The sequence below is a fragment of the Schistocerca piceifrons genome, chromosome 4 (assembly GCF_021461385.2).
Source record: "Schistocerca piceifrons isolate TAMUIC-IGC-003096 chromosome 4, iqSchPice1.1, whole genome shotgun sequence".
NCBI classification, from domain to species: Eukaryota; Metazoa; Arthropoda; class Insecta; order Orthoptera; family Acrididae; genus Schistocerca; species Schistocerca piceifrons.
This window is the reverse complement of record NC_060141.1, coordinates 215,054,391-215,082,230: the sequence shown is the minus strand read 5'-3', so window position 1 is coordinate 215,082,230 and position 27,840 is coordinate 215,054,391. Positions and strand designations below refer to the sequence as shown.

Here is a 27,840-nt window from a genome sequence, read left to right as displayed (position 1 = left end):
TCATTGTAATTTCAGTTTTTCTCATTGTCATTTCAGTTTAAAGGTAAAATAACGTAATACAGTAATTGTACTGTTTTGTTTACATGCACATATACGACTTGCAGTGTCATTGCGTAGCACCAGAGGTACGCCTTCCACCGTCTCGGTACCCTGACCTACCTATAGTGCCATTATTGTTAATGTTTAAAAACCCCTGAAGTGACGTGGATGACACTGAGACAGGTAATTTAATATAAGCGCGCTATTTGTCACTCAGCCTTCGTCCTCATTCCACGTCACACCCCTACATATAGGTACTCACAAATGTGTGTATGACATGACTAACTCTCGTTGTGACCCGTTGATGCTGCAGTCAAAGGACACACCTTTTACGTTTTGCATGGTCCGTACCTCTGTGTTTCTCTGAATTAACGTCTAGATTATATGTAAACTGAGCCGGCCGCGGTGACCGAGCGGTTCTAGGCGCTTCAGTCCGGTACGGCGTGACTGCTACGGTCGCAGGTTCGAATCCTGCCTCGGGCATGGATGTGTGTGATGTCCTTAGGTTAGTTAGGTTTAAGTAGTTCTATGTTCTAGTGGACTAATGACGTCAAATGTTAAGTCCCAGAGCCATATGTAAACTGAAGGTGGAGGAGGAGAAAAGAAAGGAAATGGAGGGGACTATTGATGTCAGTTGCATCGAGACCTCAAGTGGAATTAGCCATGACAAGTGAAAATGTGTGCGGGATCCGGATTCGAACCCAGGAGCTTCTGCCTACTAAGCAGTAGCATTAACTTCTACGACACCCAGACTCAGTATTTGCCTAGTAAGCAGGAGGTCCTGGGTTTGAGTCCTGATTTGGCACACATTTTCACTCGTCACCGCTGATTCTGCGTATAGTCCCGATGCAGGTGACGTCAACAGTATATTCCCTTTCCTTTCCTTTCTCCCCCCTCTACCTTCAGTATACATATAATGTATCACAGCTGCAGATTCCGCATGGTGTCTGTTCTTTTCTACACACTCCAAAAAACCACAGTATGGTGCGTGCCAGAGGGCACCCTGTACCACTCCTTTTCTGTTTCACTCGCAAACAGAACCACGGAAAAACTACGGTCTATGTATACCCGTCTATCTCAGAAATCCTATTTTCTTGGTCCTTACGCGAAATGTTCATTGGTGGCAGTAGACTCGTTCTGCAGTCAACCTCAAATTCTCCTTCCCTAAATTTTCTCAATTTTCTTCCTCGAAGAGAACTTTGCGTTCCCTCCAGTAATTCTCATTTGAGTTTCCAAAGTATCTCCGTAATAATTGTATGTTGTTGGAAACTACCGGTAACAAATCCAGCAGCCTGCCTCTCAATTGCTTCGATTTCTTTCTTTAATCCGACCAGGTGCAGATCCCAAACACTCGAACTCGTGTCGCTCTGCAGTTATTTTTGTTATCTCTTCATCACTGAGCACGCGTGCGCGTTCATATAGTCAGTAGGTCGTTTTAGTCTGATGGAGCTACTCAGTATTTTGACAAAGGGTGATAAATAGAAATTAATGAATATAAAATGTAAGATTAATATATACCACTGGTAAAGCAAGCGAAATATGTTCAAAGGAACATATGAAAAAATGGTAATATGGAAATATTAAAGAAATAATGTGTTTATTTGAAGTTGTTAAACGAACAGGTGTGGATGATAATACAGAATAACTGTCAGCGTCATCTAATTTTTTTAAGGATTTATGGTGAAAAATCTATAATAATACTGGCCATAGAGATAACTGTAACAATCAGGACTAGTGACAGCGCGAACAGGAAGTTTTGTAATTGAAATGAATGTTGAATAAACAATGACAGTACTTGCGAATTTTGTTCGTTCTGAATTACTTAGTGTGTACCACGCACATACAACTATCCAACTGAACTGAAATAAATAACACTCAAGAAGTACTAAAATGTAATGGGGAAGTAGGTTCGCTACTAGGCACATTGTCACGGGCATTGATCTTCTCCTGTCATCCTAAGTACGGCACGATAGCTGAATGGTCAACGCGGCGGTCCATCACGCCAAGGACCCCGGGTTCGATTCCCGGGTGGGTCAGAGATTTTGTCCGCTCAGGGACTGGGTGTTGTGTTGTCCTCATTATCATTTTATCATCATCAGTGGAAGGCAACGGGAAACCACCACTGGATCACTTCCCTAGACGCCATGCGATGTACTTCTCTGACGAGGCTTCCCTTCCCCCATGACAAGACCTGTCGTAAGGTAGAACACAAAGTTGTTAACCTAAATGTGAGGTCTACCCCTTCACACAAACAAGGAAGATTCAATTGACGCAGTTAAACATCGACCCCTAATCTCCAATGAAATATAGGGATACAATATGCGAATTCACAAGATCGAAGGCAAATCTGTACATCTGTCCCACATGAAAAGAGCCGTTTACGCTACTGCGACCCACAATCCGACTGGCTTCGGACTTACGTTTCATTCCCTGTATCGTTTGGTTAGCCAGCGATGCTCCACATTATTAGATTACCTTCGTTGAAGCCAATGTCTCGGCACTCCTTAGTACGTTGCTGTCTGTTAAATTTCCGACCAAAGAAAAGATGTCAAATGAAGAAAATTTACTTAGTGTGTATACATTATAACAGGATGCATGAATGATTGAATTTGCAGTTGATTTAGGGGTTTGGAGGACGCGGAAATTAACATATAGAGCTTTCACCTCTAGCAGCGACAATGGCCCTAAGCCATCTGCCATTACGTCGAGCTGATCTTGTATGATAGAAGTGGGTGTGTCACCCCAGACTGCTCGACGTAGGTGGCAAGTGACGATTTGCCAGTCTATCGCCAGTCGAGGAGATATCTGGATATAACGTGCTGGCCACGGCTGTAGTCAGACACCGTCGAAACTGAGGAAGGTCAGGAGAGCACGGACAACATGGGGTCTTGCGTTATCCAGATGGAAGATATCTTCGTGGAGACCCTCAAAGATAGGTTCCAGCCATCGACCTTAACACGCTACATATGTGACGGCTATGTTCAAATTATCGGTTTTCCGAAGCAGAGGTAATGGATCGTCCTGTGTACTCAATGCCATCCCATACCATCCGGCATGTGCTTGCACATGTGGCGATAACGAATGCAGTGTGGCGAGAGTCATTCTTCTCCGAGCTTCCAAGCACGGGTATGTTACGTACGCAGAGCATGGACTCGTTTGAAAATACGATGTGATGCCACTCAAGTGTCCAGTGCTATCTTGGGATCACCATTGTCGGTGCATCTCTGTCTGCTGCATCGTCAGGGAAAACCACAACAGCTGGCAGTCCGTGGTGCTACAAACGTTGTCGAACTGTTCGTTTGGGAAACTGTCTTGGTAAAACAAGACCATTTGCTGAATGAAGCCACATGATGCGGTTGTACGATCCAGCAGCTAGTGTCTTCTCGGGCGCTAGTATTGTGGTGCCACTGACAAATAGCCTGGCGTTGAGTATGGTCCTCCTGAACACATCGATTCCATCCATATTCACATGACAGTCGTGGAATCGCAATCAATGGGAACAGCAATATCGTGGAATGACAAACTGGCATCTTGATAGGATGATACTATCGCTGCCGAATTCCGTCACGTTCTGTATTACGACCAGATGAAACTACAGTTGTCGGGCCATAACCAGTTTGTGATTCCTCTGGGAGATTGCTCTTTGGAACTACAGTAGGTGAAATACTAGTTCACTTTATTACGTGAATGAAGAAAAAGATTCACTTAACTTGATACATTGCTTTGCCACAGGAGAGCTTGAGAATTTAAAACTCTCACTGACTATTGAAGCATCATCTGAAGCCTAAGTAACAAATTATTCTCCTGAAGTAAAATGTTCAGCAGTCACAAAAGTACATTTCCCTTTGAGACTTTAATTACTCTTTAATCCTGCTCAATGATGTCAACCGCTTTAGCTGAGGTTATGAGTTAGGCAGAGTCGATTCTGAGCTCGGCTCCATATTGGCCTCCGTGTGAGGGTGCCATTATGCTGAGAGAGGGGGCGTGTCTTCTTCAGCCTCTACCATTCGTCGTTTCGAGCTGCAGCGAGACATCACTAATGTCTAATATCGATGTGCGTTGCCATCATTGGTGTGGCGCAGCGATCTTTGTACGATACCACACACTGGTAGACATTTCTTCTTCTTACTCGAGCCATAACATGATCTCCTGACAACCAAACAATCAACTGTAATTTCCTAATGAAAAAACCGCAGCGTAATCCTCCATTATACAGCGGGCCTCACAGTTCCTATTACAGGCTTTAGAGTTTGTGGATGGGACTCAGTAGATAAAGGCTTGATTAGATTAGGAAATGAGACACTTAAGTAATGGATGAGATTTGCTATTTGGGGAGCATAATAACTGATGATGGTCGAAGTAGAGAGGATATAAAATGTAGACTGGCAATGGCAAGAAAAACGTTTCTGAAGAAGAATAATTTGTTAACATCGAGTATAGATTTAAGTGTCAGGAAGTCGTTTCTGAAAGTATTTGTATGGAGTGTGGCCATGTATGGAAGTGAAACATGGACGATAAATAGTTTAGACAAGAAGAGAATAGAAGCTTTCGAAATGTGGTGTTACAAAAGAATGCTGAAGATTAGATGGGTAGATAACATAACTAATGAGGAGGTGTTGAATAGGATTGGGGAGAAGAGACGTTTGTGGCACAACTTGACTAGAAGAAGGGATCGGTTGGTAGAACATATTCTGAGGCATCAAGGGATCACCAATTTAGTATTGGAGGGCAGCGTCGAGGGTAAAAATCGTAGAGGGAGACCAAGAGATGAATACACCAAGCAGATTCAGAAGGATGTAGGTTACAGTTGGTACTGGGAGATGAAGAAGCTTGCACAGGATAGAGTAGCATGGAGAGCTGCATCAAACCAGTCTCAGGACTGAAGACCACAACAACAACAGCAACAACAAGGGATCACTGTCCTAAAATGTACTATTCGGATGTAAAATAAGTTTGAAGATCGGGTCACTTTCAGATCTAACGCATCACGGTACGCACTCAGCGGAGGCAATGAGCTCTGACCTGTGTACAGTACAGGAGATGAGCCACGTGGCGGCGCTGCTCTTGGGTGCACAAGATGCACCTGTGACTCGTGCTTTAAATATGCAACGTCCACAAACGCTGGCGTGCGCCCGTCAACAATCCCAGGTTCCTCGAAGCCGTTGCTGTAGTCAGACGAAAATGGTAGTGGTACGATCTTCAAACCTATTTTATATCAAATCATTACGTTTCCGGATATAAGTTCCTTGTCAAAACTGTATCTACTAAGTCCTCCTCTATAATCCCTAGAATGTTGTGTTAGAAATTGTGAAGCACCCTCTGCATAGTACGTAGATATTGTTACTCAGTCTCTGTTGTAGAGTTCTGCTGAAACGAAAACCATTGGCGTATCCAACCATATGCGACGCTTCATATCAATTTTACATCTGTTGCACGCGGACTTCATGCTGTTACGATTTTTATGAAATAACTGACTGTAATAGCGACCCATTAATCATGTACTGAAAGGATATCATGCTTTTCCGTTTTGTGCACGGCTTTTCATTTCTCCTCGTTAAAAGCGAGCTACCACTCTAGGCGCCAGCGAATCAGCAGAGCTGGAAACAAATGTCAAATTCTTACGTGATCTTCAACTGGCGTCACCAGTTATTTACAATGCTGCCATCCACAGTCTGGTCGGCGTTGGAGATGTGTTTGATTCCCTGTATCGCTCACGAGGAGAGCACGGCAGGTGTCATAAACAGAATCTTCGCTCAGTGGGAAAGGAGCCAAAATAAACGAACCAGTGTGTAGGCTTATCCGTAGATACTAGACCATTTCTGAGAAAACTACTGTCAAAGTTTACGTCACAACTTAGAAACCTTTTCGCGCGCCATAAACTCAGCCCACCTGGTGATATAGTGCCTAGCATTGCGGCCATCCACTGTCGAGTCCGTGTTCGAAGCCCGATTGTAGTTTTATTTACTTTATTTATTTATTTTTTCATTTATTTATCCTTGTCGGTAGACGGTTATTGCACGAATGTTTCTTATCAGGCTATTGGATAAAAGGGCGTTATATTAATTGTAAAATTCCAACTGGATGCCAGAAAAAGTGTTATACATTTATTATATACTGTATGTGTCTATGATGTTTTCAAGGATTACAATCTTTTTAAATTCTCATACTCCTATATTTCATTCCTATGCCCATTCTTGACGCTTATATTTTATTGTTATGTTTATTCTTCAGGATAATTTGATGCGTTCCCTTTGATGATACTGATCGTAGAAACACTCGAAACATAGGAATTCCGAACACCATAAGCATCGCAGGTTTGTCACAGCTACATTTCTTCGTAAGAGTCTCACTCGCGAAAGAAACATCGTTAACATTGCTGAAAATTTCACGCGATGGTAATAAATTCGCGGCAAGCCGCACGTAACTGATCACTTTTCCGAAAACTGGCTCTTGCAGCTGATCATGAATCAAGATACGCAACAGGAATTTGACAGAAAACAATTTCGAATATTTTTACATTCATTCATTTTTCTTTTTTTAATTCACTCACCAGACATAAAATTAGTAGATGAATAAGGTTAACGTTATTTCAATATACACAAAACATTCGTGTAGCAGTCGGCTACAGACATGGGCAGATAAATGAAAAACAAAAAGGAAAATAAAAATAAGAATCGAGTTTCGAACACGGGGGCAAAAGTCTATAACTGCCATTGGCAGTTTACTCTCTGAAAGGCACACACAGTACCTCGAAAACTTTGACCGTTCGTTGCTTGCCCGTCTAACAGGAGCAGTACCCAAGGCTGTCACGCGCATACACCACAGGTCGTGCTGCGATATGCGCCTGCCGTCGCGTTTTCTGCTGGTCAGTGCGGCCACAGTACGTCGCAACTGTAGCCTTTAAGTCGACACAGGGCCGCCACCTCTCCCACGCAACAGTGCGCCCGAACAATGGCAGGGGCACTACAGCATCCGCCACGCTTCGCTGCTTTTTGTAATTACAGTGGCGACATCGCCGTTAATGATCCGAATTGCCTTTTGCGGACACAGATCGTGACGAGGGAGGGCGCTGTGTTCGTCCCATAATTGCTGCGTTACACTCCGCTGCAACTAATTATCAGCTAAATCTTTAAGCGAGAGACCTGACATACTTCACTTGGAACAAATGTAGCCTAGCTTAACGAATCAGTGGTTGACGAGGAAAAAAATAGAAAGGGAAAGTGAAGGTAAAGAAAGATGTAATTTAAAGATATGGATAATACGTGGTGGCAACGATACTTTTATATTGTTTATTAAACGACAACACTCTCAAGGTAGTACCCTAAAACGATGTCACCTGTGCGTTGGAACACTGGCTGACGCATATTACTAGGTATTTTTCAAAAAGAACGTCTCGACACTTAAATTCACTGACACGAACCAATAAACAAAAATCATACTAAAAATTTGCCTCTTTCAACTCATCATAATTTATGACTGAGTCAGCAATGCAGCGACAACAATTCCTGAATATCTTCACACTTCTCGAATCAACTTCTAGAAAATCTTATTTCCTAACAGCAGCATCCTCTACGTTTCCATATCTGTGTTCTACTCGTTATTACCAGTCCGCTCATCAGCGTGACCAACAACCGACTGTCTCATTTACTTCCCACTGAAAGATCTACTGGCAACGGCAGTGCCACTGATAACAAAAGATCACATTGTTTGTACTCAGAACCTCTGTGGCATAGCATGTCGACTGCTTCAAAAATATCCAGAGAACTTGTGTGAAGTATGAAACGTCCAATAAAGGAGGGTTCACATCGCTTTCATTGAATACCAAAATAAACTAGAAATCTTACACTCTAACTGATGAAAAGTGTCCGGACACGCCTACGTAATGCAACGTTGACGGCTAGATGTCATGACAGGGGGGATCCGCCATTAAAGAAAGAGGCAGAGAGTACTGTGTTGGCAGTAGAAAAGCGGTAAAGCAGAATGGGTCGTTCAGGAGATCTCAGTAATTCGAACGCGGACCGCTCATTGGGCAGCAAACGAACAGCCTCTGGTAACCGAGGCCTGGCAGTCCTCGTGTACTGGCAGATAGGGACCGCCGATCATTGGGGAAGGTGGCTGTAAGAACCCGTTTGAAATCAGCGGAAGGAATTACACGTGAGTTCCAGAGTCCTACCAGCAGGCCATCTGGCACAAACACCGTAGTAGGGAGTTAAAAAGATTTTCTGCGGTGAATACTGGCTGACGCTTGAGGCGGTGCAAAGAGAGAAACCACTGCACAGTGGATGACTGGAAACGAGTGATTTGGAGCTATGAATCGCGCTGTACATCATTGCCTTCTGGGGTTTGGGCTCTTCTGGACGAATGGGCCGATATCCCTCCACAGATACTCAGACACCTCGTTGAAAGTGACTTCAGCACTGATCCCGCCGTCATAATGGCAAAGAATGGACGTAATGTACGTGTTCTTTTGATTAGGTATTGTTATAGGATGTCAAAAAAGTCATTGTTGAGCCATTGACAACTAAAAGAACTACATATAGACAGAAGTGCGACTCTTACCAGATCGCGTCCAAACAACTGAAAGAAAACAAGTCTGGAAGGAAAAACACATTAGAAATGACTAAAACCAGTACTGAGAAGATGAAAGATTTAGGAAGATAAGAATACTAAAGCTGATTAATGATTTTACTTGCTCTTCGAAGGGCCAAACAAGATAGTAATAGAATTTCCAAAACTAAGCTTCCTATATTTCCGAAAAGGAAATTTTATAGTTAGTGCGTGTCATCAGATGGCTTAAGGGATTTTCAATGTAAGAACAATTCGAAAACAGTGGATTACCCAGTGAGTGAAGGGGAGATACAGAAAAGCAAAAGAAAGTGTCAGGGAACAGACTGGAATGGAAGTCCCTATTATGACCATTTTGTGAATGAGATGGAAGTATATAGTGGGGGTATATAGTTAGGGGAAATGAGTGGTGGATGGACCTAATCAGTCATGGACTGTGCGGCTGGTCCCGGCGGAGGTTCGAGTCCTCCCTCGGGCATGGGTGTATGTGTTTGTCCTTAGGATAATTTAGGTTAAGCAGTGTGTAAGCTTAGGGACTGATGACCTTAGCAGTTAAGTCCCATAAGATTTCACACACATTTGAACTTTTTTTTTTAACCTGATCAGTACTTTAGTGGATTCCAAGGCTTAAGAGCGGAAGTTGGGAAAATAACCGTAGAGAACGTACTGAATGAACATGAATGCATACATCCAGCTGTGGATGTAAACCGATACGATGACAATGAAACCAACTAGCGAATATAACCGACATTGGTATACGCTATAAATAAATGTTTACTAATTCATATGACAATACTATTCAGAAACAGAAGCCATATCTTAAATGTAGTGTTACAACATACTCGTATATGTAGAAATTAATGAGGTACACCAAACCATACAAATACCAACTGTGTTTTGCGTTGTCAGTTACTGTTGAAATAAATTAGTGTGGTGGTGTCGAAAGGTTACAAGTCACAGCATATATCCAAACGCCAGCGACAAAATCTTTTTTTTATTTTTCAAATTTAAATTACACTTACTGAATAAAGGTGTGTAGCAGAATATTCTTGCGTGCCTCACAGACATTGGTGCTTCGCTTCTGTTTGTTTAATGTTAATGTGTGGGAAGATATTCCCCATTTTCACATATCCTAATCTCAAAGCTCACTTCATGGTCTCAGTGTCTATAGAACAACTCGTTAGCAGAGTGTTTACGCGAGTGACTGGTGCTTTGATCCCGCAGACACTACTTCAGTCTGACGCCGCTGTCAGAGTAGACGGGACTATTGTTCTCCACAGCCCTCTGTCGTTACTCACGTCAGTTCACTCCCTGTCGCCTCCGGGTCTCCTAAGCCAAACACACCTGCTGCTGAGAGAGGTACGCTCTTTGTGAAGCTGAAATCCTACACCTGCTGTCCCGCACGACTTCTGAGCAAAGCACACCTGTTCGTCCACACACTACGCGCTTCCGTGAAATCTGAGGCGAGCTTTATTTTGCTAGCTCCTCCAGTCCATCACGGCCGTCTGGAATTTTTCTCTACGGGTCCCGTATAACATTACGTTCCAGCACTCAGGGCATTTCGGGGGTCCTGAGCCAAGCTGTCTCTAGCCTGCAAAACAAAAGCTCTGTCAGTCTGGGCTCCCAGTGTTACGTGGCGCAATGAAAGCAGAGTAGCGCCCAATCTAGCCAGCTCATTACGCACGATGGCAGTGGACTCTGCTTTATTAATGTGCTGTTAAATTTCGCCATTGTTTGTACAAACACGACCGTTACGTTTAATGTCCGATCGACATAAAGGTCATTAATGTGTAAACGTCAACGAGAGAAAACAACACAATAATTATGAAGTACATGAGCGTAATAAAACCTCCGATCGACTGGCTGCATTTGTCCCTCGTGCGTGCCGTCAGGCGAATTTTGTCAGGTGGTACGGCGGATATTCGCAATTTCGTTTTGGTGGTGTGCAGTTGGTGCTACCCTAACAAATACTGTTCACCACGCCTTTCATAAGACAACCGTCGTGGATGGGGAGCGTCCGTTTGTTTCCCATTGAAAACAGAATGATTTTTAAAGCAGAGTCCTATGTGCCTATCCGATGGAACGATCCAAATTAGTTTTATGAGACATTGTAGGCTATTTTTGACAACGTTTGTACAACATTTAGATCACCTGAAAAAGAGAACGAGAAACAGAAACAGCAGATATAAACAAAGACAACACGCAAATTCAAAGTAGGACTGCCAGAAGGATGCATGTAATCGACCTCTCTCGTTAAGCTGACGGTTAGATGGAAGAAACTGTGGAAATCTGCTTTGTAATTCAATGGTAAAGTGCTGGTCTGTGGATGAGTCGCGGATTAGATCCCTGGTCAGAGCTAAGATTTTTATTTCTCACTTATCACTTATTTAATATTTGTTAATGAGAAAAGTGCTGAGATGTAATGAGGATCACAGTCAATGTTAAACAACGGTTCTCCTGTAACCGTTTGGGTATCTGAGTTGAAAGGTCGAAGGAAAACCAGAGTATTGCACGTCCAATAGAACTGTGCCTAGCAAAACTCTGTTATGTTCAAGTCAACCTTCTGTTTCATGACGGCTTTGCATTTTAAAATCACACAATCAAGAAAGTAACGAGGGATTATATTAAAATAAAGACACATCAACGACATTTTGGACCACTTATAAATGGAACACCATCCGAACAGACCTTGAAGACTGCAAGGCACCGAACGGCCGCCGTGTCATCCTCAGTTCTTAGCGTCATCGGATGCGGATACGTAAGCAGCATGCGCCCAGCACACCACTCTTCTGGTCGTTGTCAATTTTCGTAACCGGTTGCATGGGGGCTTAATTAAATATAATGCAAATATTTTTAATTTTAGTAGCTGTCTGTCCGGTTACGCAGTCTCGTAACCGGTTGGCCCTGACTAGTATTACTACGCAATCTGACTGCATAGAATAACAACAAGGAATGAAAGGATATTTCCGTTAACACAATTAATTAATTAATTAAGTCCCCAGCAACTATAAAAGCTACGAAACAACAAAGCACAAGTGCAACTGTTCTGTGTGTGGAAGTGTGATTCAACGTACACGTCTGGCACGGTTCTTCCTCAATACGACAAGATGCTTTAAACGCCATTTACAATGAAGTAATTTAAAAAAAACCAGAAATACTATGATTGCACATAGAAACCAGAATTACACTCTAATACATGAACACAAGCCAGATGCTTTGTTGACTGAACCTGTGACCAAGAGACATTGTTAGTTAAGAAATTTAAAAAAAATAAAAAAAAATGTTTTTTACCTTCATATATATTGACGAAAAATACACTCTGATCATTACAACATCTCCATTCGAACAACATCTGCTATCTAGGCCATCAAAACAACTGCACACGACATGGCCTCAAATAATACAGCTATCAACATCCTCTCAGCAAAGCACTAACCACCAAAACTTCTGAACAAGCACTCTTTGGCGCAATCTCTGGCGCTGTGACTCAGTGTAGCCACCTTTCACGGTCCCGCTACTTGTCGATCAACTAGCTCCTCATTGTTGTTGTTGTTATGGTCTTCAATCCAGAGACTGGTTTGATGCAGCTCTCCGTGCTACTCTTATCATGCGCAAGCTTCTTCACCTCCGAGTACCTACTGCAACATACTTTCTTCTGAATCTTTTTAGTGTATTGATGCCTTGGTGTCCCTCTACGATTTTGACCCTCCGCGCTTCCCTACAATACTAAATTAATGATCCCTTGATGCCTCAGAACGTGTCCTACCAACCGATCCCTTCTTCTAGTCAAGTTGTGCCATAAATTCTTCTTCTCCTCAATTTTATTCAGTACCTCATCATTAGTTACGCGGTCTACCCATCTAATCTTCACCATTCTTATGTAGCACCACATTTCGAAAGCTTCTGTTCGCTGTAGCTCCTCAATCAGCTCCAACGGCTAAGTGCGCCCCGCTTGCCAACAGCACTAGACAGAGCCGTACGGTGACCCATTCAAGTGTTAACCAATCCCAAAAGCGCTTAACCTCAGTGATCTGACGGGAACCGGTGTTACCACTGCAGCAAGGCCGTTGTCATTTTAGACCCCTTACAAGACATTTATAAGCAGTGGATGGCCCATTTCCATTTTACTCCATAAAAGCAGGAACACAACATAATTGTCATAAGCATTAAAGTGAAACAAAAATGATTTATGACGTTGATTGTAGCAAATAAATATACACAGCTGAAAATAAGCGCGAACTCATGATGAAATTCATGAATACTAGCGTAATAAAATTTTCTATTCTCTGACAGGGGATTAAAACACACCTGTCCGGATTCGAATTCCTACCCGAGAAAAACACAGTTGCGTATGTCTGCTGGAAGTGTTAATGGCAAATAGTGTTTCTTCCAAATAAAGTCAAGCGGAAAATAAAGGGAGGAAATGAAATATGAATGAAACTCTTCTTGGTCAAAGAAAATGGAATAAAGAGGGGCTTCCAGCAAAAGTCGAGGACTTGCGCCAGGACAAAAAACGTACAGATAGCAAGAATAGTTGCCAGAAGAATGAAGTAAGAACCTCTGTGAAAGAATGAAATAGTTCTCGGACAACAAAACGTGACAAATCAGTAGTTGTTGCCCACAGTCCACTGCCAAGTAGATGACGAAAAAGAATCGTACACTCTAGAATAGAGATGTTCCACAAGTGAAGAAAGAAATCGTCGTTTAAGAGAAACAGGAGCGTATTTCCAGTTGACTTTGTATCCAAACTGGATCTAGCGTATTTAATAAGGAGTCGACGTAATTCAAGGTGAATTAGCTAACGGTGTGTACAATGGGTATTCCAGAATATAAACCAAGAAAAAAAAGGCAGTGCTTATATAATGACTCATATGATCGCAGCGACAAAATGATTACAGAAAGCGATTTTATCTTCCGCTCTCAGTTACTGTTGACGAAGTTTTCCCATGTCAAAACTGAATGTTTCGTTGAGCCACCATGAATTGTGAAATGTCTGGTTTCGAATCAAAAGGATTTATTTGTAATAAAGTAATGTCTGTACAGAGTGCTTCTATGCAGTACCAAAGGGAGTCATCGACTTGTGAAGCACCTGTCTTGCGGATGGCATGTTGTTCAGGTTTCCTTCCTCAATCCATGATGCAAGTAAACGTAATTTTCCTGCATAAGGAAGATCTCAAAATAAATTCAATTTTGTAAACTCTTTTTATGGCACGTGAATCGAATTATTTTGCAAAAGACAACTTGCCAGGATACAACAGTTCATGGACACCCCAACTGAAAAAGTCAGAGGCCATCATGCTATGTAAAACAGTGTCACATAATTACAATGGCATCAGATTAAAAGTTCGTGACGTCAGACTCTACTAAATTCTTACAGTAGTATATGTTCCCAAAAATTTCACTACAAACAGCAACGAATGTTAACCTGTTTTATGGCTTCAACGGTTCCCAGTAACGCCTTATCATAGCAGGTTTGTCAACATGTTTCATTATGCCTACCACACATAGTCTGTACAGTGGCCCTACGGATATGATATTAAAGACTGAAATACCACCGTCGTCTCCGCTTGAATACGAAATCTATGACAGGGAAATGGAACATGTTTAACTGATAAACACAACAACGAACCGTACATGAAAAATACGAGAACTTCGACTCCTTCCCGCTGATACTATACACTGTTGTCACTCTTAAATGGTTATTTCTCGATTTGTGTAGACTTAATTCTGCCTGTTCATCTGAATGTCGCGCTGGCTTTAAAATGATACTGAGCAGCTAGTAACGTGTATGGAATTTCTAAGACGAAACGTATGATATCCAGTTGTTGTCACATTGTGCACTTATTGTTTGTACATCAGCAAGAGTGTTCAGTAAGGAAATTTACCATTAATGTGGACATTCTTCTCCCTTGGTGAGTGCTCTAGAAAAGCCTCCTTGAGGTTTTTACGAACCTACCAAAGGTGTACTAGCAAGTGGTAATCACTTCGTTATTACATTGTCAGCACTAATCCACTTCTGGAAGTGGGTTTCCCTTATGTGAGACGAATTGTGCTGTAACACCCGGAGAAGTAGAGGAAATATTTTATTTAACAAATGAATTTTTATTTTTCGCCTAGTACCCATACTAACATGCCAAGAATTGTAGTTCAGAGTCATCTTTTCGGCAGCTGACGTCATTGTACCCTGTGCTTGTGCTTTCTTATAGTTACCGTCCACAGTGATGTGAAAAGTAACTTATTATCACACTTTAGGTGAGCAATAAAGGGATTTCGACTAATGCTAGAAGACTGGTGCTGTTAATACAGTATACCCTCTACAATTTTTTCCTCTAGAATGAGATCGTTAGGAATAACATCGTTTCGGCTACTGCTGTCATCAGATCAAAATTTAGAACTTATAGAGTAAAGTTCAGTACCAGACGCGAAAAACTATTCCTAAGGGGGGCGTCAGGGAAACGGCCTTGCCGCAGTGGTTACACCGGTTCCCGTGAGATCACCGACGTTAAGCGCTCTCAGGCGTGGTCGGCATTTGGATGGGTGACCATCCAGCAGCCATGCGCTGTTGCCATTTTTCGGGGTTCACTCAGCCTCGTGATCCCAATTGAGGAGCTACTCGACTGAATAGTAGCGGTTTTGGTCAAGAATACCATCCTTACGCCCCTCCTAGCCGCATCCTCCTCAGAGGATGGCACGGCGGTCGGAGGGTCCCCATGGGACACTTGTGGCCTGTAGACGGAGTGTAAGTGGGGCGTCAACTCACCCAATCTGACCCAATCTAGGCACGAGGAAGAGGTGTGGAGTGATTCCTTCTAAAACAGTGTCCGATAATAAAGTAGGTGGAAGTTCTAACAGCATGGTGACGGATTACTAACGACTTAATTACTAATTCAACAATAACGGAAAGATGTATTCTCCAGTAACTGTATAAATGACTGTGGAACGTGAAGGAGGAGGCGTTTGTTGCTGCGACCCTGTGATGGTGACAATGCAGTTCATGAGTGACTATTAAAAGATTATCTAATCACCGGGATGAACTTCCTGGAGAAATGGTAGAGAGTCATTTATCTGAAGCTTTTAACAGCGTGGTGATGGATTACTAACAGCTTTAATAACTGCGTCAGACTAACGACCAGGTGTGCTGTGAACTAACCGAAGGTATGACGTCTGGACGTAAAGAAGGAGCTGACACTGTGTCTGTTGCTGCAGCCCCATGCTGGCCATTTCGCAGTTCGCGTACCACCAGTACGCGGACGGTTCGCTGGTGCCCACGTGCCTCAGCGAGGCGGCCGCCCTCTGGCAGAAGCTGTTCTTCACGGTGTCCAGTGCCACCTTCTTCGCGGTGCCGGTGGCGGTGCTGCTGGCGCTCTACGGCAAGATCGCGCGCCACCTCATGGCGCCGGCCGCCGGCTCCACCTCCTCCGCCTCCACAGGTGGTGCCGGCGCCGCCGCCCACACCACTTGCGGGGGCGGCAGCGCCCCGGGCGCTGCCGCGGCGCCGCCGGAGGCGGGCGGCAACGTGCGCGCCCGCCGCCAGGTGGTGCTGATGCTGGCCACGGTGGTGCTCTCCTTCTTCCTGTGCCTGCTGCCGTTCCGCGCCTTCACCCTCTGGATCGTGTTCGCCAGCAGCGCGTCGGTGCGCGCGCTGGGCATCGAGGCCTACTACAGCCTGCTCTACTTCTGCCGCACCATGTTCTACCTCAACTCGGCGGTGAACCCCATCCTGTACAGCCTCATGTCGTCCAAGTTCCGCGCCGGCTTCGCGCGCCTCTTCGGCTACCGCGAGCGGCAGCTGGCGCTGCTGCGCGGCGCCGACGGCGAGATGCGCAACGGCGCCGGCAGGGCGTGGCCGACGCTGGCGGCGGTGCGGCGGCAGCACCGCTCCGCGCCCGACCTGTTCGCCTGGCGCTCCGGGTCGCGCTCCTCGCTGGCGTCGGTGCGGTCGGCGGCGGCGGCGGCGTCGGCGTCGACGGCGGCTGCCCGCGGTCCGGCGGCGCTCGCCCGCGCCCACTGCCCGCTGCCCGCCAAGCGCACCGCCTCCGACGCCGGCCCCACGTGGAAGGAACGCTCTGCGCGCAGCCGCATGGCATCCTTCCGGCGCAACGCCGTCATGCGCTCCACGGCGCTCAGCTTCGACCTCGACGGCAGGGGCCGCGATGCCTCGGAACCCCTCAAAGGAAACAACGCCTCGGACAGCAGCGTCTGAACGTGCACTGTCAACATCTTCGTAGTGGGCACAACTGCCTTACACCTATGAAGTGAAGGCGCCTTTTTCCACTTGCACTCTATTTATTTAGACCACTTCCTCGTTGTGCATTAAATTCCAACTTCTAAGCTGCTGTCAAGTACAAAATAACCGAGGCTTTCGTGGCCAGTTGTGATGTATAACCTACTGGCATCCATGACAGGGTTTACGCCTGACATTTGTTTAACGACTTTCCTCACGTTTTGTCAGCACTAGTTGCTGGCGTTATCATAGATCCACTCTCCACCACCAGCAGTTGAGAGGGACACGGTAGTTCTAGTACCTCCCGCTGCGGAAGTCGAACACGCGCCAGAACAAATGGACGTGGCCAGCCTATAGTGGGATCCGCGTCAGCGGCGGCTCTTCAGAGCAGCGGCTCTCGTGCAGTGAGGGCGCCACCGCTACGCCACGCGCAGACAGCGGCCAATAGCCGCTCCCTCCGGTTTCGTATATAGGGACCCGCTCTGCCCTAGTCCAGCCAGTCTGGTACTCGCTCTGGATTGCGTCTGTATCTCGGCGGTACTGCGTTCTGGTCGTTGCTCGTTGTTGACATTTGCCTGGCTCTGGTTCCGAGTGGATTTGCTGTTGGTGTTTGGTGCTATGGTTTCCACAAGCCTCCGTTGTTTATCTCTTCCTTGTTGTGTCGGTCATAGTCGGTCGTTGTCGGTTGTTGTTCGTCTGTCGTCCGACTCGTCCTTGTGTTTACCCGGTGGTGCGTGCTCCACCGCCAGCGGCTTCCCCGCCTGGCGGCGCCGATTCGCAGCCCAAGGCGTTCCCGCGGTTGGTTTTGGTTACTACAGTAGTAACACCAGCCACTATCGTTGGCGGAACGTCAGGAAGATCGTTAAACAAGCCAACAGGTAAAACTCCATTAGCGTTCTAGAATAAAACGCACATCACACTACCGCCATGAAACGGGAACACAGTATTGTGAACGTAACTTAACAGAAAGATAGTTACGTCGACTAAGGTGCAACACACATGAAAATGGCAGCGTAATCATGTGATGTACTACCATTCGTGTTCGTTTACAAACTATACTGGACTCGATGGTCTGACAGACAATAAGGGCACGTAAGGTGGGAGACATTTGCAGATATATAACAGTGACCAAAGAGTAAAGCTAAGAACAGACTAAGAATTTCAGTGCGAATATTTATTCACATACCTGAAGAAACGCTATAACAAACATTAAATATATTAAAAAGATGTGGAGGTAAAATATGTGGTGACAACGAATTATACATTTTATACAACATAACACTCGATAGTTGCTTAAAAATAAGCTAGAGCACTAACGATGATTAGGTTTAAATAAATAGAGGTCTAAATGAATGAATTCCATCTTCGTTTAGTGCTAGACTTCATTACCTTGACCACCTCCTAGCGTCCAATTTAAGCACCACACTCTGCACCTAGACGTTGTGAAAGTCAACAGGGTGAATGCCAATATGTCTCAAGGTATCTGGAGGCACCTTGTTTGCCCTGTTGAAGCTGTCGAAGCGTACATTGATCTAGATCTTGATGATGTAGGTGGTACTTCACTTCAGCTGATGTAAGATGCAAATAATTTGTTGATTTGAGGAAACTTGTTAAACCTTCACAATGATTTTCACAATATCTTTTATATCTGTGTTTCTAAACGGCGGAAGGGTGTTATCATCACTGGCATTGCTATTATTTTAATCTTCAGAAGATGGCTATAATTCAGCTCTCCACAGCACTTATCATATTCAACTCTCTTCATCTCTGCAAAAATGCTGCACCCTATACCCATTTCAAGTCAGACATTGGTACCCACTACAATCTTAACCGCCGCCTCCCTCACGACCCCCCACCCCCCCCCCCCCCACCCCGGCAGTGGTACCTCACGACGTATCACATCAGCCGATCCTTTCGTCAACTTGTGCCATAAATTATATTATTTCCAAATTATGCTCAATACCTCTCCATTACTTATTCGATTTATTCACATAACATTCAGCATTTATGTGTAGCACAAATTTTCAAACGTTTCTCTTCCTGCCTCAATTATTTATCGTTCACACTTCACTTCCATACAAAGCTACACTCCAAACAAATGCCTAACACGTTTATATATTATCTCTACTTCCACCAGAATCAGTAATTTTTCTGCTCTACAGTTACAACTAGTATAATACTATTAGTGTCTCATTTGCTAAAATGACTGCTTCATTATCGCCTGACTTAATTTTACTACCATCCGTTTCCTTTGTTTTATTTTTGTTGATGTTCATTTTGTCCACTTTTGGACACTATCTACTCCGTTGGGGTGATATCCCAAGCCCCTGCAATCTCTGAGAGAGTTTCAATGTTGTCGGTAAATCCCAAACTTTTAATTTTTTCTCTTACTGTAATTCTGTTCCCAGTCCTCTCCGTAGTTTCCATTACTACTTACGCTACGTAAGTAGCTAATCCGCTGTATCACTTCCTTCTTAACTACTGCTTCCCTTTCGCATTCATATCTTGGGCTCCCTCTGCAATTTTTACCCTCACACTTGCTCTCAGGTCTTAAATGACAGTTCCGTAATGCTCAGAATACATCCTATCAATCGATCCCATCTCAATGTCAAGTTGTGCCATTATTTTTTTTCTCCCCAATTCGACTCAATACCTTTTCATTAGTTTTTCGATCTAACCAAGTGATTATCAGAAATTTTTTCTGTAGCACCTTACTCCAAAGCCTCTATTTTCTTCTTGTCTGATCTCCTTATAGTCCATGTTTCACTTCTGTACAAGGATACATTGTACGCAAATACCTGCAAAAGAGACTTCATAAAATTTGAATTTATATTCAGTACCAGCAACTTCATCTTTTTCACAACTGCTTTCTTTGTTATAGACACTATGTATTTTATATCTGTCTGCTTTGCCCCTCATCAGTTATTTTTCTGCCCAAATAGCGAAACACACCTATTACTTTTAGTGCCTTATTTCCTAACCTAATTCTGTCAATATCACCTGACTTAATTCGACTACATTCGATTCTGATCACTTCACCATCCTTGATTTTCATCTTATAACCTCTTTTCAAGACACCATCGTTCCGATTAACCTACCAGTTAAATCCTATGACATCTCTAAGAGAATAACAATGTCTTCATCTAACCTCACAGTTTTTATTTATCCTCCCTGAACTTTAATTTTAGTTCAGATTTTCTCCTTGGTTTCCGGCAATGTTTATTCATTGTGCGGTTTGAATAACATCGGGATAGGTACAACCCTGTCTCACTCCCTTCTGTTATAACTTCCTTTCTTGTCCTTTGATTCTTATAACTGCGGTCTATTTTCTGTACAACCTGTAAGTCCCTATATTTTATCTCTACTACTTTCAAAATTTCAAAAAGTATAGTCCAGCCAGTAGTATCGGAAGCTTGTTCTAAGTCTACAAATGTTATTAAATTTGGTTTACCTTCCTGTAGTCTGTCTTCCAAGATAAGATGTACCATGAGTATTGTCTCGCATATTCCTACATTTTTCCGAAACCAAAACTGATATTCCCCGAGATCGACTTCTACAAGTTTCTTCATTCTTTGTAAATAATTTGTCTCAGTATTTCAAAATAACCACTTGTTAAACTGGTAATTCGATCATATTCACAACTGTCAGCACCTGTCTTCTTCGGAATTGGCACAGAAGAAATTGGCACTGGGATAATCTGCTTTTAGAATGATCACGACATTGCTATTAAAGTCGGTAGGAATATCGTCCTGTTGAAACCCCATCATTTCGCGGAAAATAGACAGTATGATCTACTATATTTGTGATAGCACATCTCGAAATCGCACCCGATAATATGGTCCATTTTGAAACATGAGCAGATAAAATACGGGTCTCATTCGAGAACTCGCACCGTCTGAAATGCTCGTTTCCTATCGTTGGTTTCTCATCTCCAAGTATTCAGTTTAGGATGCTCAATGAGACTATCTAAGTTTGACCCAAAATTATGGGGACACGAAGTCGACCATATCAGCTGTGAAATCAATGTATACAGACATCCTGTCTGACCGACAATTTACTTATTTCATTAGATCACACCAGTCCACGACCTACAGGCTGTAGACAACATGGCTACGACGTGGTCACTGTAACTTTACCAGGCAGAGAAGCCTAGTCTCAACTGAGCTGCGGTCGAAATAAGACGCCGAAATGGCCACATCACATCCGTAAACGACCATAAAAGTCCTTCTGTCTACGTGTGTGCGTGTTTGCAGTCAGTGTTATTCAGTGGCTTCTATTTCTGTCTCGACGACACACTACACAAAGACAGACTACAGGTTGAGAAATGGTGTACAAAATGGCAGAAAGCTCAGCTAGGTAAGATTCATCACAGACAATGAAGTAAATCTGGCCGTCTTAAATTTCATAAGCACACTTGCAAATTGCTGCGCCTCATTTCAGTCGAGCGTCTTGAAAACTCCGTCGTCGATACTCTCGCCATGCAACTTACTGAGCGATTTCACAACGTACACAATAAGGTATCTCGTCCAGTATATTATCTACCTCAGTATATGGTGATGAAATTCACATTTTTCTTCCTGTGTAGTTCTTCATTTCGAAATACATTATGTGCTTCATCTTCATATATTATATACATTAGAAACGTAAGAAATCATAATTAATAACGGACACTGAAAGACTCTACCAATTAAATGTTTTTACGTATTACCTCCATTACCATACGAAATCGCCGTCGTTGCAGAAATTTTATCATCGTCTGAGACGTGTGTGCCTAGTCTGAAGTGCAGACTGGACGGACAATTTCCACACAACTACAGCCCCTGAAAATGGATTGTACTTAACTAAACTTTTTTGAAGAGACTTCAGTGGCTTCCCGTTGTTTTGTATTTCTGAAACTGCAATGTGCCACGGGACTAAAAATTAAAGGATTGAATTTTAAGTTACAAAAACTGCCGAACTGAAGCCAAAATTAATTAGAAAACACTTTATTTCACCCCGTTGAGATGGCTAATATCTGGAATATTTTCTCTGCTCGTCCGTGTTTAAGAAGTCGTGATTCCTAATTCGTTTAGGCTGCTTGGTCTCTAAGCTGGAGACAGAATGAAATAAATAGTTGGTGAAGACATTGTTTTCGTATTTCACTCCAGAAATTGCTATCATATATGGAAAAACATGGCCTCCAGTAGTAAAATCTGTTGCTTATGAGACAGACACACACAGCAGCCACTGAACTGTGTTCTACGAACTAGTCGGCTTATTTTTGCTGAAATCACAAAAGCGTGTTAAAATGTGTGTAAACTTTGTTCGTTATCCAATACCATACTTATTTCATGAAACGTTTTTCAGTTATATCATCCACATATTAAGACTTTTGATGGGCTGCGTTGTGTTATCCATTAACATTTCATTCAGTTTACATTTGTATACCTCAGGTAAATGCCATAACCACATATTGCCGTACGTCATCGCAGAGTATTTAACGGCGGTCGCTGTATATTTAAAATGTCGTACAGTGGGCTAGCAAACACTTCAAACTGCTACTTAAAGCAGCGACGAAAATTTCAGATTATAATCATTGAGTACCGTTAATGTAATGAAATATACACGTTGGAGTATTTTTGCAAACTGAATGTCCTAGTACACACACTTCTCCTTCCGGTGCGATTTCAGAAGCTATCCTTACACACTTAGTTCACTTGCATAGGGACTCTGAGAAATACTCCGAAAGCAATGTTTCAGGGAGGTGCATAGTTGAAATCTCATACACTGCTTCTTACTTTCATTTAACGACTAATATATAAACCCAATACAATGAAACATGTGGCACCAGAAAATTACTTTTTTTTCAAATTCGTTGCAAAACTACTTACTGAAACATAATAAATTACATTTAAACTCATTATGATGATAAAGGGGTAAAATTAGACAGTTAGTTAAAACACCAAGAAGTTCTCAAACACTTCCAAAGTGGCTACAACTCAGTTAAACACACTAAGTAGCATTAATACTCATAAAATGAACCAATCTCAGCCGTGTATGACTACCGTAGGACAGGTCTGTTTATGTTGTTGAAGTATTACTATCAAATAAAAAATATAGAAGGAACGATGTGGTAAAGTCACAGTAACGTTCCATTTGCTACTGCAGAAGCTATTACTCCGCAAAACTCATTGGCTAGTATTGAGTGCTCACTGTGCGACATTTTGAGGCAGCTGTTGACATTGAAGGCTGATATTCAGAAATAAAAACCATGAACAGTACAACTTAAGAGACTTTTTTTCTTCCCCTGATACGTACTTGGGACGTTCACACAGGAACGTATAAGAAAGATTGATGTAAGGAAATATTTCTGGCTTATTTCTTGTGTATTAATGGTTTGATGAAATGTCCCTCTGTTTTCTTTTGTGTATTAATGTGAGTTTTGTAATGTTTTGATTTATTTTGTACATTGTTTGACTATAAATAAAGTCTATATATATGTTTGTTTATTTGTATGGTTTTATGTACCCGTGTTACGAAACGCTGCATCTATCTTACAAAAATCACTTACTTCCACATTATAAATTTTTCTCACAGAGGGGCACCAATTAGTTTTGAAGTTCCCTCATATTTTTGCAATGTTTGAAAACAGAGTTATTTACAACGATCCCCTAGGTAAATCAGGCTTCTAGGAATATCACTAACAGAACCAACGAGCGAGGAATTTGATCTTCAAGTGCTTTTTACATGAGTTACTTGTGAGACCATATTGCCTCTTTCAGGGCCAGACAATAAGTACACAACTTGACAAGAAAAAGTTAACCATCCGGAAGAGATGTCCGGATGTCAATGTAATTTCATAGGCTCTACACATACACACAATCAGTGGGTATGCAAATGATTTCGAGTTGCAGTTCTCTGTCACGGATAGAAGTGACACCAGATTACATTAGTGTTTTCGTGTTTAGTGTTGTTAACAGGCCTGGTAGGGTATATAAAGAACGCGAACAGCGCCAGATATTGAGCGATTACTGTGAAGGACACGGAGATGGCGCGTAATTGTGTGAGATAGCGTCATCAGCACCTGACAGATTTCCAGAGACATCTCATTGTGGATCTACGTCTGTCTGGCTGGTCGAATCGCGCAGTATCCAGATTTGTGGGGCACTCGGATGTGACAGTGAAGCCAGTTTGGTACGCATGCGAACGTAAGGACAGACATATTCGTTGTCAAGGTTCTGGTAGGTCACGTTTGACCACTACATGTGAAGGTCGCCATACGATGTGTCAAGCACATCGTCTCAGCTTCGCATCTGCGCCTGCCGTCCGAGGACATGTAGTGGACTCCCTGTTGCATTCTTTGTCATCTTGAACCGCTGGTCGGAGTCTAGCAGTAGGAATGACACTGCCACGCGTAGTCTTCCGCTAACCCCACAATACAAAGGTTGTGTTTGGAGTGATGCCATGACCAGGAAGAATTGTTGAATTGCGTCGCACTGTGTTCAGCGATGAATCGTGGTTCTACACCACTTGAGATCGTTGCCGAGTAAGGCGCCTACCTGTGGAGAGGTCCCGTTCTTCCGTTGTTTTGGAGAGGCACAGTGGTGTTACTCCTGGAGTCGTGACGAGCGCAGCCACTGAGCATGACTTCAGTTCATGACTGATTTTGGTTTAGGGGACTCTAGCGGTACAACGGTTTGTCACGCACAACCTGCACCTTCCTCAGGTGTACCTCTTTATGGTGGGGCCAAGTGTCAACAATACAATGCTCGTCCACACCGGGTAAGTGTCTGTATGAAATGTCAGTGCGATGTATTCCGGTGTCCAGCAGGACACCTGGATCTGTCCCCTATAGCATATGTGCGGGACTAGGACGGACGTCAGCTGGGTCCAGGATATCAACGATCAGTTACAACAGTTGTGGACCATATTGGCTCAAGAGATGATAAAACGCCTATATGACATCCTTCCCAACCAAATCAGTGTATCCTGGTTGTAGGGGCTATGACGTCATAAAAATAAGTGGGCTTATAATGCCAAGTGATTTTTAAATCTGATACATTTTTGTAATCAGTGAAATAATACCAGGTGATCAAAAAGTCAGTATAAATTTGAAAACTGAATAAATCAGGGAATAATGTAGATAGAGAAGTACAAACTGACACACATGCTTGGAATGACATGGGGTTTTATTAGAACCAACAAAATACAAAATTTCAAAAAATGTCCGACAGATGGCGCTTCAACTGATCACAATTACAATAATTAACATAATAAAGTAAGACAAAGCAAAGATGATGTTCTTTACAGGAAATGCTCAGTATGTCCACCATTATTCCTTAACAATAGCTGTAGTCGAGGAATAACGTCGTGAACAGCGCTGTAAAGCATGTCCGGAATTATGGTGAGGCATTGGCGTCGGATGTTGTCTTTCAGCATCCCTAGAGATGTCGGTCGATCACGATACACTTGCGACTTCAGGTAACACCAAAGCCAATAATCGTACGGACTGAGGTTGGGGACCTGGGAGGCCAAGCATGACGAAAGTGGCGGCTGAGCACACGCTCATCACCAAACGACGCGCGCAAGAGATCTTTCAGGCGCCTAGCAATATGGGGTGGAGCGCCATCCTGCATAAACATCGTACGTTCCAACAGTTGTTTATCAGCCAGGCTGGGGATGATGCGATTCTGTAACGTATCAGCATACCTCTAATCCGTCACGGTAGCAGTTACAAAACCAGACTTACGCATTTCCTCGAAGAAAAAATGCCCGATAACGGTAGATGTGGTAAATCCAACCCATACAGTAACTTTCTCGTCGTGAAATGGAGTTTCCACGACAGTTCTAGGATTTTCGGTAGCCCAAAATCTGCAGTTGTAGGCGTTGACAGACCCTCGGAGCGTGAAACGAGCTTCGTCGGTTCACGACACGTTACTCAACTAACCGTCATCTTCTGCCATCTTTTGAAACGCCCACACCGCAAATGCCCTCCGCTTCACTAAATCGCCAGGTAACAGTTCATGATGCCAATGGATTTTGTACGGATAGCATCGGAGGGTACGCCTAAGTGCCAACCAAACAGTAGTGTATGGAATGGCGGTGCGACGTGCGACTGCACGAGCGCTGACTTCCCCGTGCATAGACGAACCCGCTGCAGTCTCCATTTCTACCTGAACAATCTCAGCAGCATTACGCCTTGAGCTCGGTCGGCCACTACGGGGTCTATCGTCTAAACAACCCGTGGCTTCGAACTTCGAAATCATTCTCGCCACAGCTGCATTTGTCAACGGACCTTTACCCGTTCGAATCCCCTTCCCATAGCGATAAATCGTAACGCTGAATTAGCACACCCCCCCCCCCCCCATTCTGATAATACAGCATCAAAAAAAGCGCCTTTCACGTAACGTCAACATGCTGCGACTGCTGCCGCATCTGATTCTCTCTCTCGTTTTCTTTTTTTTTCTTTATTGTTTTTTTTCAAACCTGTTAACAGGCAGGCCACTTCTCTCTCTCATTACAGCTCCTTTTATATACGATTGTCATGGGCAGTCACTGACGTTTTGCTGTCCAGTGCCATCTGTTGGACATTTTGTGAACTTTGTTTTTTTTTTTGTTCTAATAAAACCCCATGTCAATCCAAACATGTAAGTCAATTTTTACCTCTCTATCTACATTATTCCGTGGTTTATTAAGTTTTCAAATATATACTGACTTTTTGATCACCCGGTATTATATTCTCTCTCAATCTGTGAAGTTTCATTTCGTTTCCTCTCTCCATCTGGGTACTTAACTTTTTTTGTCGGACAGCATATTTCTGAGATCATCGATCGCACCACATCAGAGAATTAAAAACTGGTACAACAGCGCAGCTCGATGATATGATATACGTCTTTTGAATACAATCTTCTCGGTTTTCAAAACCACATCAGTTCGAATAAAATACTCGAACTTTCGATGGCCATCTCCGCTATCGCGGTCAAAAGTAAAACCACTGATTGCCGTGGCTGGGAAGATTTCCGCTTGTATAGCCACGATTCGGCCTCTAGCACCAATCAGAGAGGGCTGAGATGACGCGTGCGCGGAAGGTGATTGGGCAGGTCATAGCAGCTCCGGCCCGCTGCGGGACGTCAGGTGGCGCGAGGAGCCGGCGCCACATGTGGAACTGCAGCTCCCGCCTCCCTACAAGTGTGAAGCATCCGCCGTTGCTTCCTTTCGACGTCCAAAGCGCACCTCCACGCCGTACTGAGTGTATACCCCCGACCCCTGCTAAAATTTGTGCTGTTCATTCTGACCTCAGACGCCTCTTTTATGGCGGAATCCCAGTATGTTGACGCATGCAACATCACTCTCGTGTTTTCAAAGAGAACTTTGTGCCCTTTTCCAAGCAGTGCTCAACTATGGCCAATTTGTACAGCTCCCTTTGTTTAATATGTCGTTTGCGCTCAGTACAACGCTCTGCAACTGTGTGAATTGTCTGACGTATACAGGGTGGTCCATTGATAGTGACCGGTCCAAATATCTCACGAAATAAGTATCAAGCGAAAAAACTACAAAGAACGAAAACTCGACTAGCTTGAAGGGGGAAACCAGATGGCGCTGTGGTTGGCCCACTAGATCGCGCTGCCATAATGGTTCAAATGGCTCTGAGCACTAGGGGACTTAACATCTGTGGTCATCAGTCCCCTAGAACTTAGAACTACTTAAACCTAACTAACCTAAGGGCATAACACACATCCATGCCCGAGGCAGGATTCGAACCTGCGACCGTAGCAGTCGCGCGGTTCCGGACTGAGCGCCTAGAACCGCTAGACCACCGCGGCCGGCCGCGCTGCCATAAGTCAAACGGATATCAACTGCGTTTTTTTAAAATAGGAACCTCTATTTTTATTGCATATTCGTGTAGTACGTAAAGAAATATGGATGTTTTAGTTGGACTTGTTTTTTCGCTTTGTGGGTTGACAGAAGCGTCCGATCCCACGCGTCGACTTTGAACCCGTGACGTAAGGGTGTTGTCGTGTGTGACATCATGA

General features: G+C 43.6%; 1 protein-coding gene across 1 annotated transcript in view; it reads left to right on the top strand.

The window, feature by feature from the left end:
* Positions 1-27,840, top strand: part of LOC124795738 — a 160,824-nt gene that overhangs the window by 65,228 nt on the left and 67,756 nt on the right. Inside the window, exons 2-4 of the mRNA XM_047259819.1 lie at positions 15,811-15,999; positions 16,078-16,801; positions 21,082-21,184. Coding sequence (XP_047115775.1) covers positions 15,811-15,999; positions 16,078-16,801; positions 21,082-21,184 — 1,016 coding nt within the window. The remainder of the gene's footprint in view (positions 1-15,810; positions 16,000-16,077; positions 16,802-21,081; positions 21,185-27,840) is intronic.